This window comes from Crocuta crocuta, unplaced genomic scaffold (assembly GCF_008692635.1).
Source record: "Crocuta crocuta isolate KB4526 unplaced genomic scaffold, BGI_CrCroc_1.0 scaffold564, whole genome shotgun sequence".
In the NCBI taxonomy this organism is placed as follows: Eukaryota; Metazoa; Chordata; class Mammalia; order Carnivora; family Hyaenidae; genus Crocuta; species Crocuta crocuta.
Window position 1 is genome coordinate 1,122,566 of NW_027533010.1, and position 12,080 is coordinate 1,134,645.

At 40.2% G+C, this 12,080-nt stretch overlaps 1 protein-coding gene across 1 annotated transcript in view; it reads right to left on the reverse strand.

Annotated features, from left to right (window-relative positions):
- Positions 1-12,080, reverse strand: part of HECW2 (HECT, C2 and WW domain containing E3 ubiquitin protein ligase 2) — a 228,797-nt gene that overhangs the window by 108,041 nt on the left and 108,676 nt on the right. The window contains exons 10-12 of the mRNA XM_077745795.1: positions 6,155-6,305; positions 5,355-5,458; positions 4,511-4,635 (exon numbers count right to left, since the gene is read on the reverse strand). Coding sequence (XP_077601921.1) covers positions 4,511-4,635; positions 5,355-5,458; positions 6,155-6,305 — 380 coding nt within the window. The remainder of the gene's footprint in view (positions 1-4,510; positions 4,636-5,354; positions 5,459-6,154; positions 6,306-12,080) is intronic.

Sequence of the window (12,080 nt, forward strand, 5' to 3'; positions counted from 1 at the left end):
GCTCTCTCTGCCCCCCCTCTCCTCACGCTCTCTCTCTCTCTCTCTCCTAGAAATAAATAAAAAATATTAAAAAAAAAAAAAGAATAAAATCCATTTAGAGTAAAGCCCAAACTCTGCCAGATCATACTGAAGCCCTGCTCACCTCTCTGACCTGATTATATACCACATCAAATTCATTCAAGCCTTAGAGCCTTCGCTTTTCCTTGACAAGGAAGATTCTGCTCCCAGACCTTTCCCCTACTGGCTTCTTGACATTTTGCAATAGCTTAAACGTGGCTCCCTCAAACGTGGTCTTCCTATCCACCCAGTCTACAGCAGAAGCTCATCCCCAAGCACGCCCTAGCCGAGTGTACTGTGCCTCACATCACACTGCGTAGTTTGAATTGCCTTTTCTTGTTCACTAGTTTGTTATTTATAATCTACTCTTGCCTTATTTAGCAGTCTATCCCCAGTCTAGACTGTACCAAGCAAGTCACAGGCATTAATACATACTGGCTGAATGAATGCATGAACAAAGGGACAAACAAATAAAGGAAAACTTGAGCTATCTGACTTCAAGTCTAAAGCTCTTCTCACCACAGCATGATACTGTTTTGGAGCATCAATTCTAAACGTTAGCCCATTCTTCCTTGTATGAAAGCCCCTACCATCTTCTAAAAGTGTCCCATACATGAGTTTAGGTTCATGTAACCTGGTTTCTACCTCCCTTTCCAGGCTCAAATTTGACTTTCAGTAGTGTCCTATGCCCTTAACACACCAGCAATGCCAAACTGCTGTACTAAGAATCCAGTTCCGGTACTTCCATAGTAATTATCAACATGGTTCTACAACATCAGGACCCTCTACTTTGCAAATGGTGCTCCTTCTACCAACAGTGCTCTGGTCCATCTCATTTCTAGGGTAAGTTCCTGTTCAGTTTTTAAAACATCTCAAATGCAAACACACCCATTACTTGTTCCATGTGCCTTGCTCCTGAGTCACTCACTCACCCTAGCATGGAGGTCTTCTACGGTCTTCCACTATGGCCCTCATAACTCTGCTCATTGCACTGGGACATGTTTCCAAGCCTGGGGCTCCTGGGCCCATAGTTGCTGTCATTTTTGTATCTCTAGGACTTGGTACAGTGCCTAACACATAACAGGGAATCAACAAACTACTGCTAACCTGAATGCACAGTAAATCTAATCCCTCTTACATGAAACCTGAGGACAGCTGGCATGCTATTCATTGCTCACCTTCCTCCCAAGTCCTCTTTGTTCCAAGCTAAACTTGTAAACCAGGAGGTAATAATCAGTGAACCAGACAGATGTGAATACTTATAAAGCAAAGCTAAAGAAATAAGACAGAAATACATTAACATCAGTATATATGAACACACTGATGACCTCACTGACCTTACCTCAGGACCATAGTCCTGGTGATCAAACTATGCCAACTTCTACTTTGCCCTATAATCTCTGGTTTTTCTAAGGTGTATAATCTGTTGTGTTAAATTCCATGTGTTCTTCTTCCATTCCCTTAACAAGCCTCCATTCCTACTTTCTTCTTATTATTCACTAATTATGAGTTACCATTTATTATATATGTATTAACATTATTATTATTAATGCTCAGAGTCATCTTCTTCAGTTCCTATTCTATTTTCTACCAAATCTTGCCTACTCTGCCTGTGATCCCTCTCATGTTGGATCGTCTTCACTATTTCCTTGCCTCCTAGTCCAGGCTCTTCACAACTTATGCCATAATGAATGTATTACACTTGACCCTTGAACAACGTAGGTCTGAACTGCATGGGTCCATTCAGATGTGGATTTTTTATAGCACTGTATCCTCTCTTGGGATTTTTAAAATAACATTTGCTGTTCTCTACCTAACATTATTGGAAGAATATAGTAAATAATGTATATTTGAAATATGTGTTAATAGACTGTTTATGTTATCAGTAAGGCTTCTGGTCAACAAGAGCTATTAGTAAAGTTTTTGGGTAATCAAAACACAGATTTTCAACCGTGTGTGGGGCCAACAAACCTAACCCCTGCTTTGTTCAAGGGTCAACTGTATATTCAGCTGGACTTCTATGGCCACTGTATCCCTCATTCTAAACCACTCCGTGTACAGCTAGAAACCCTTCCTCTAATTACATATCTTCCTTCAGCCCTCTGACATGTGTGGGTTAATGCTCCTTTGCCCACCATGTTACACCTAACCTGTCTCTTACAGAGAAACAGAACTCTTGCTGGTTCCCTCCTGCTAGTCAAATTTAGAGTTATTTATTCCCGCAATAGCACCATGATCCAAAATAACTAACTCTGTGGCCAAACCAAAGCCCTAAAAGTGTTTCTTCCCTTTTTCTCATCTTTGACAACCAATTGTTCACATCATACTGATTCTACCTTCAGAATGTTTCTCGAATCCATGCACTTCTCTCCAGCTCCATGTCAAGCCCAGGGCGCCAGTCATCATTGTCTTTTCCCTGGACCAGGAAAAAGCCTTCATTCTCTTATCACCCTGCTTTCACTCTTGTCTTTCAGAGTTAGAGGTTCCACATTGGGCATGTCACGTTAAGTGCATGATGGCTCCCTGTGATCTCAGAATAAAATCCAAATTCCTTGCCATTCCCACAGCCTCATCCATGATCTGGATCTTGCTAACTCTCTGACCTAATGTCACGCTATTCCCTGCTTCAGTCATGACACAGCAGCTCTGCAGTCTACTCACTTTTCTGAGCCCCGGTGGCCATGCACTTGCTGCCTCAATTGCTTGAAATGAGCTTCCCCTGGCTTTTCCCATAACTGATGATTTCTCATCTTTCAGCTTTTAACTCAAAACTGGTTTTTCTGAGAGGCATTTTGTAGCCATCTTTTTAAAGGTGCCCTTATTCTCTGTCTACTCTAGAGGAAGACTCAACCTTCTTCCCCAGTGTCTGCAGCACCTGCGTAATTTCTACCACAGATCATGTTTTCAGGAATATTTAGTGGATGAACGAAAGGACTCAGGATGCATATAAGACACAATTTTTACTTCCATCTTTGCTCATGCATGTCTTCCACCTAGAAGGTCATTCCATACCATTTTTGCCAACTGATGACCATTATTTATTCTATAATACAAAGTTCACATCACAAAGAAATCCTTTCTAACCTACCAATTTCTAACCAAAATGCTCTCCTATCACATTCTAATTTTTATTCTACACACACAAACACACACACACACACACACACACACACACACGAGTTCTGGCTTAATTTTTATAATATTTTCAAATCCTCTTTTTTTCTAGAAATATTTTAGACAAATATCATGACGCATGACTGAAAAATAAGTGTGCAACATTTTCACTGTCACCCTATGGACTCCATATATTGTAGTATCTCCAGGAGGTTAATGCTTTTTGAGTAAAATAAAAATTTTCTAATACAGGTTTAACTCCAAAATCATTGTGGGCAGAATTAGAGAGACTGGTTGTCCTCAGACACTAAACAAGGAGAGGGTCTGTAGGGCTGAAGGAAATGGAAGCAAATAAGCAAAGGAGGGAGTCATAGTGATTTCTATTTAGAACAATAACTAAAAGATTAAAGGACTAAAGTTTTTTTTTTTAATCTTCTGGTTAACAAAAGATTTATTCTTTTACTAACATTTTTAGGCCCATAGCAAAATCACAGAGGTAAGGTTTCTAAACAATAGACACCTGAGTAAAAGAACAAAAATTTAAATCTAGTTCCTTCTAAACACATCATCATGTCTCCCCCTCTCAAAAATAGAACCCTGAACTTCCATGGAAACTTCTCACATCTTTAAAATATTCCTCTCTGTATTGATTTATTTTTCAGATTACAGCAACATATAAAATTTATATTTTCTCTTTCAGAATACATGTACCACAGTCTCAAAGACTAACCTGACCACTGCCTGCTGTCAATGCTCAGATATTTAGTCATATTTTTGCAGGCAAAATAAGGTGCTCATTAAGAGCATAGACTCTACAGTTCGTATACCTGGGATTTTAACCCCAATGATACCACTTAGTAGGTGTTTAACTTTAGGAATGGTTTTTTTGTTTTTTTTTTTAAAGCATAGTTGACACTCAATATTACATTAATTTCAGGTGTACGACATAGTGATTTAATCACTCTCTGTACTATGCTCACCACAAGTGTAGCCATCATCTGTCACCATACAGTGCTATTATAATACCATTGGCTGTATTTCCGATCTATAGCTTTTATTCTCATGATTTATTCATTCCATAATGGAAGCCTATATCTTAGGGATGTTATTTAACCTCTCTGGGCTTCAGTTTCTTTACCTGGAAAAATGGGAGTATCATCTAATTCATAGGTTTATTTGGACCAAATGGGTTAAAACATACATAGTGCTTAACACAGACGTTGGAACACACTTAGTGCTCAGCAAGCATTAGCTCTTGTCATTCTTACCATTATAGGTGAGGATAATTTCCTTTGGCCAGTCACTTTTTCCACTACAAACTCTCAGGTTTGATACTCACAGGGTTAGAATGCAGCACGGTGAAGAACTCTGGGCTGATGAGGAACTTCACAGGGGGGGACTGTAACAGCAACGTGAGCCTGGATCTGGAGGTAGAGTGGGGCAGGACGTTCTCCCGTCGGAAATCTAGATGGAGCAGACCACCAAGGCTTTCAAGGAAACCTTTCCATGTAGTGGAAACATATTTATTCACTTCCGTCTATGTTTTAAAGGAACCGAAGGATACCTATATCATTTGCTATTATTGTAATTCTCCGAATACTCTTTTCTTTTGATGTAAATTCATAGATAAGACCTGACTAAAATGGAATTGAATATTTCTAGCCACTACTAACATTTTAATGCATCCTTAGATGTTTTAAGTGATTTGATTCAATCATTTGCCACTATCCCACAGATCCAGAGACTAAGGTCATTTATATTCTATTTGGTTTTGTGGTTCTTTTCTTAGCACTAATAAAAAGTCAAGGATTAGAAGAGGTCTCTGGTGAATTCTGCTATTTGCATTGGATTACCAGATCTTATTGAAGAGCAAAAGCTCACTGAAAGAAAAATCTCATTCCTTGGAAATCTTTCATGAGATTACAAACCAAACCAACCTAGGGGCACCTGGGTGGCTCAGTTGGTTAAGCATCTGACTCTTGATTTCAGCTCAGGTTACAATCTCATGGTTCATGGCATTGAGCCCCGAGTAAGGCTCTGTGCTGCCAGCATGAGGCCTGCTTAGGATTCTCTCCCTCCTTCCCTCTTTCTGCTCCTCCACTGCTCATGCTCTCTCTCTCTCTCTCTCTCAAAATAAACAAACTTTAAAAACAAACAAATCAAACCAATCTAAAGGCTCTTACCTGCACTGGCTTGGTGAAAGTCAGCTTCATCTCCTGCCCCATCGATAGCATTGGTATTTTCCTCAGGCCTCTCGTTAGTCATGGTTCTGCGAATACTCTGGTATCTAAAATCATGAGCCGAGCATCACATCACAGCAACCTCTAAAAGGAAGGGCTCAACCATTCCCGCAGAGCCCAGAAGGCATCACTACCTTCTCAACCTCAGCCTTACATCCCCAAACCTCCATTCCCTGACCTTCTAAGCCATCTGTTTTTACAAGTAAATTACAATGCATTGAATTTCTTCTGTCTGTTGTTTGTAGAACATTTTCCTAACAGAATAAAACTTTAAAAAGATTATAGCCCCTAACCAAAGAAAACTAATTTTTTATATGGTTAAAGGAAAGAAATTTTTAGTTCAGAGTAATTAGTTCTCAAAAAAGAATGACATTTAAAAAGCTAATTACGTTGATAATAAAGATGCATGATGATTGGAGATTCTATATATTTAGAAAGATATATGGCTTCAATTATATACGTATATGCTCCATTTTACTAAAGATCAATGCCTTGGGATGATTAAAAGCATCATCATCACTTATTTCCTCTCTAGCTTCCAAACAAGTGGTGTATGCGTATGGTTATTATTTTTGTAACCAAGAGAAGTTCAATAAAGTCTATAAATCAAAAGAGGTACCATCTACATCTTAATGATAGGACACCCAAGGATGAAAGAGAGGCAACCAAGTTTTCTACTTTGGCCCACGTAAAAATAAGCCCAACCACCCACCAAAAGCCATGGGGGAAATGCCCGTCCTCACCGCCGGTTCAGCTGCTCCATTTGCTGTATGGAGTTTGATCTCTGCAGCACCTGAGGGGCAGGAGGAGCTGTTGGTCGCTGCCACGTGGTAGTTCTGTTTACATGATCCACGTAGAAGATCCTGCCATGGCTGTCAATGCGGGCTTCCCAATCTAAACAGCAGGAATGCACCAAGGTGGGTTAGAGGAGGACCCGAGGCCATTAAGGGGGCTCATTAACTTCAGCCCGAGTTCTCCCTGACGTGCTACAAATTTGGGCTAATAACATATACCTCACTGCATAATCAGAAACTTACCCCAGTCCACCTCATGATCTGGTGTGATCAGTTAATAAACATACTCTGCGTGTGTGCGTGCGTGTGTGTGTGTAATACCAACCCGTTAAAGGTTGATCTGCCCACAATGCTCATCTTCATTTATAACTGCCAGCGTTTTAAAAATAACAAGTAAGGGTGACAGAGTGGGTCAGTCAATTAAGCATCCGACTCTTGATTTTGGCTCAGGTCATGACTCCTGGTCATGAGATCGTGCCCCGCGTAGTGCTCTGTGCTGACAACATGGAGCCTACTTGGGATTCTCTTTCTTCCTTTCTTTCTACCACTTCCCTGCTAGCATATGTATGCACTCTCCTTCTCTCTCTCAAAAATAAATAAATAAACCTTTAAAAAATAAGGAAAAATAAGAATACAAGTAGTTGGTATCATAAGACTAGGTATTTGCATCAAAATTGGTACTGAGGATTCTATTCACCAAAAATGAAAAGAGCTTAGATGAAAGACTCATAGCTGGAAACTTCCAAGTGCATATTTACATAAAATTTGGGTAAATGTAGTCTTCAAAAGGAAATAATGCTAGCCCAGGCATCAAATAGTATCATTACCTACAAAGTCCCATTTGCGCTTTCCCAAAGATGAATACAGTTTCAAAGCAAGGGTGATTACTTGCCTCCAGCCTCAAATAAATACAATATTTTAAAATATTATTTAATTTTCTGTTTAAGCAATCTCATTGATTGTGTTCATCTTTGTAAACAAATATATAAGTGCATGTTCAGTAAAAACAGAAAGCAGAGCCAGCACATACCTCCTCTGTGGCTCTCTAAAAGGCCATTCCACTTAAATACACAAAGCATGAGCCGATCTTTTAAAAGGCACAAGTCTGAAATTCGCTGTGGTTGGGAAGTGCAACTTATATAGCAATATATGGAAATATCAGAAATCTATTCTTTTACCAGGAATGTTCTTTATCCATTTCCATTTCTGTGTAAAATATTTTTTGAAATTAATAAGCACCTTTGTCCTCAGCAGCTCAATTATTTCAAAACTCCCCATGTCATCACATATTTTACCAAAAGATACCATGGGTCTAATCCTGGAGACTAGGAGGAAGGCATGTTTGCTCCTGACCACCTGTGGCATTTACTCTGGAGGTGAACACGGCCAGTATTCCAACAAAGTTCTCAGCGTTGGAAAGATCTGAATGGTAGACCCCAGCCAGCACCAGACAGTCATGGAGGGCTGCTCCAGTGCGGGGTGGAAAGATCTATTTTTGTTCATCTTGCACATGGTAATTTATGACAAATGGCAAGAGAAAGAAAAATTGGGCTGAGAAAAAGCACGACACAGACAAACAAACCCAGTGCTGCTCACACTCCAAGGTAACACAGACTCACAACGAACCAGCTGGCCAAATCTGAATTCTTTGGTCCCTGCTGCAATCCCATCAATAGGACATTTCCAAATGACCTCATGATCAGCCTGCCATAAGTGACAAATGGTTACACATTAGAGCATTTTCAGGAATGATTTTCCAAAACCCTTTGATCTATTCCATTGTTTTGCTCCGTTCTTTGCATACTTCCCATCTCAAAGATATTAAGAAGCAATTATGCCATCTCATTAGAGCCAGGATAATTCAAGCACATATTATATGCAAATCAAATGCACAAGAAAACAAATGGCCATTCCTTCTCCCAACATTGTTTACAGTAGCTTCCAATTTTAAAAATGGAGAATCGATCAACTAAGGATTAAAACAGAACAGAAACCAACTAAAGGAAGTAGAAAGAGAGGTACTGCCAAGCTCCCAAGATAAGTGTGTTACTAAAATTTGGCTCTAAGTTTTCTGGCAGTTAAGGCAGAAAAGAAAACACTGTTGCAAACTTTCCATTTTCTAACAAAAGAAAGTAAAAAAAAAAATATCCTCAAAGATAGAACTTTTTCCTTGAGCAAACTACACAAGAATTTACCCCACTGAATGTGGTCTCTATGAGGCCATCTGGGTAACACAGTGGGGGTAGGGTGGGGAATCTCCAATGATATTTGCCACCATAACTTGCACATAGCATGAAATGAATGGACAAGTAATTTAAAGAACATGAAACCATACATAGCAAACAACGGCTCTTGTGTTCACTTTCCACAAAGTCCAGGAATAACCCTGATGTATTTCAACAGAGATATCTCTGTGTGCAATGAGAAGAATACAAAAAGGAGGTCTGAAAAAGCGCTTTCTAAGAACATGGGACACTGGATGTACATTAAGACTATCCCTATTGGGGCACCTGAGTGGCTTAATCAGTTAAGCATCCAACTCTTGATTTCGGCTCTTGATCTCACAGGTTTTTGAGATTGAGCCCCACATCAGTCTTCTCACACTGACAGTGCAGAGACTGCTTGGGATCCTCTCTCTCTCCCTCTCTCTCTGCCCCTCCTGCTCATGTTCTCTCTCTCTCAAAATAAGTAAGTAAACTTAAAAAAATAAAAAAAAATAATTCATTAATTAAAAAAGAAAGATGATCCCGAACAAATGTTGTATCTTTAATGTCTATCTTATTTTGAGAGGGAAAGTGTGTGTGAACAGGGTAGGGACAGAGAAAGAGGGGGATAGAGGACCTGAAGCCAGCTCTGTGCTAGCAGCAGAAGGCTCAAATTCACAAACCACTTCGGTCATGACCTGACCAAAGCTGGATGCTTAACCAACTGAGCCACCCAGGCACCCCCAAACGTCGTATCTTTAAATTGAGGTTGTTACTTAAGTTCCCATAAAGAGTAATGCTGTCTTCCTGATTTCAACTTGGCATTGGATTGAGAAAGGATGTTAGGTTGTTGACTTGTTCAGGATGCACATATCCATTCTTACCCAAGTGGTCAATACCCTTCCATTGAGTAGACAGAAGGGGTCTCCAGAAAGATGAGCTCTCTATCGTATCCATCAAAGGAGAAAGGTGGGTATGGTTGCTTTTACATCTTATAAATTTTTATACCGGACCTGGTTTGTTCTTGGTACAAGCAACCATATCAAGAACTCATTGACCAACATCAAAGTTTTCTTGCAGATATCATGATAAAATCAGACAGGCAGGATTAGAAGACTGGGGACCTGGAATTTACTTCTTTGTCTTGCCACATTGTACAATGGGGTACAGCATCAGTGCACCACGAGCCTGAGAACAGTGGGCTGGGATGTGTGTATACATGTGGTGCACCAAATTGGGAAGCAGAAGGCCTGGGGTTTCTGGCCGTGGCTTTGTCACACCTCTGCTACATGACCTTCAACAACTCTACAACCCTCAACACCTCTATGAACCACAGTTTATTTATCTGAAAAATTAGAGGGCAGAATTATACAATGTTAAGGTCCCTCTCAGTCCTAAAATTATAAGAACCTTTAAAACGACACCCATTTTTCTACATTAGGTTCAGTAAGAACCTGCCAACATCTTATGTCTAGGCCAGAATTTGCAAACTAAACTCTAATTCATTTAGCCTTATAAAGCCAGGGGCTTTGAGGTGCTGAGTGGTGGGGCTCCAGAACTATCTGCCAACACCATGTTAGCCCCTGCAGACCCTATAGTATCTGCTGTGCCTACTGGTCTTCACATAAGATTTCATTTCCATAAAGAGCTTCACTGAAAGAGTTTGAAAACTGTTATCTACAGAAATGTTTCTCAAAGTGTGGGACTCTGACAGAATGTGTCAGAATCACTTTGAGGTTCAATATAAATGCAGATTCCCAGGACAAACCTCAGGTCTGCAAAACCAGACTATCTGAAGCTAGGACTCACTTATCTACGTTTTTGAGGACCTTCCCAAGTGACATCTAGACACACTGAAATTTGAGGAACACTGACATAAATTTATAAGAACTGAAAGCAGCTAATTTATCAGATAAACCCATGGAGCTAATGTTAAATTTCTCAGAGGTCATGAAGTACAAGCTTACAAGAAACTAAACTTCAGCCTAAATATCCTGAACTGAAATCCAGGATTAAGTGGGCTTGTAGATGCTCTGAGACTCAAATATAACAGCCCCCTTTAAATAGCTGGACAAAAAGGGGAAGTCTGAGTTAGAAACTGTGTAAAAATATATATCAAGGCCACTGTCAGTGGCACCAGAGGGAGGCAGAGCAGGGAAGTCCTTTTTTTTTTTTTTTTTTTTTTNACTGTTTTCCAGAGGGGCTGTACCAGTTTACATTCCCACCAACAGTGTAGGAGGGTGCCCGTTTCTCCACATCCTCGCCAGCATCTAGAGTTCTCTGATTCAGAGCAGGGAAGTTCTTACATATTTTCAGCTTTTATAATCAGCATATGTGCGAAGGGAGCAGGGGTCATTCCTTTGATCCCTTTTCATCTCAAAATGCTTCTTTCTCAGTCCCTTCACATTAGACCTTGGTCCCTATTGGACTGTCCAGCTGGCAATGAGGTGAAGAAACAAACACATCTCAGGGAGCACTGAGATTGGGAAGAAGATCAATGACGAGATAGAGAGAATGACATTTCAGGGGACTCGTGAACCACATGAACCAAAGGGGTGAGAGAATCATGAGTTGGGCCGGAATTAGTAATAACTGGGTTTAGAAAGATGAAGAGCCTGAGGGGCTCAGCCAGTTAAGCGTCTGACTCTTGATTTAGGCTCAGGTCATGTTCTCACATTTTGTAGGTTCAAACCCAGCATTAAGCTCTGCACTGACAGTATGGAGCCTGCTTGGGAATTCTCTCTCTCTTCTCTCTCTGCCCCTCACTGACTCGTGCTTGTGCTCTCTCTCAAAATAAATAAATAAACATTAAAGAACAAGAAAAAAAGATAAAGAACCTGAACATTGTAAAGTTAGTGTATAAATCAACTATAAGAAATTATAACAATAGTATCTTCACCAAAGAAAGATACCACAATATCTTCACCAAATGATGAAATAATGAGGTTATAATGAACTAAAGGTACTTCTTTTTTTTTTTTTTAATTTTTTTAATGTTTTTTATTTATTTCTAGGAGAGAGAGAGAGAGAGAGAGAGACAGCGTGAGCAGGGGAGGGTCAGAGAGAGAGGGAGTCACAGACTGAAATAGGCTCCAGGCTCTGAGCTGGCAGTAAGCACAGAGCCCGACGCGGGGCTCGAACCCACGAACCGCGAGATCATGACCTAAGCGAAAGTCGGACGCTCAACCGACTAAGCCACCCAGGCGCCCCGAACTAAAGGTACTTCTGAGGAAAAAATTAAGCTTTGCAATAGATGCTGGACAACAGTGCTTAAAAGATTAGTTTTTCTTCATTTTAACACTCAAGGAGGTACACTATTTGCACAAAGTACAAACGAAAGTTAACTTCTCTATGACTTGAGGATCAGCATGAGGTCCACTTCCCCTTCAGGAGTGGGGGTCAGTAATCAGAAGTGTGCACCAAGAGACTTCTGGGTGCCGGTGATGTGGCATCAGTGCACAGGTGTTCTCAGGGTGCGAGAATTCCGCAGGTGGAATGTGCTCTTTTCTATATGTATAGGATATTTAAATAAAAAGTTTTTTTTTTTAAATCTCAGTTGCATATGGTGGGCCTTAACAGTCAATTTTAAAAGAAAGTAGCTTTAAGATTAAAAGCATCAATTCTACTCTCATAAAACTAACTTTTAAGCTCTAGAAAGTAAGAGCTCCTAG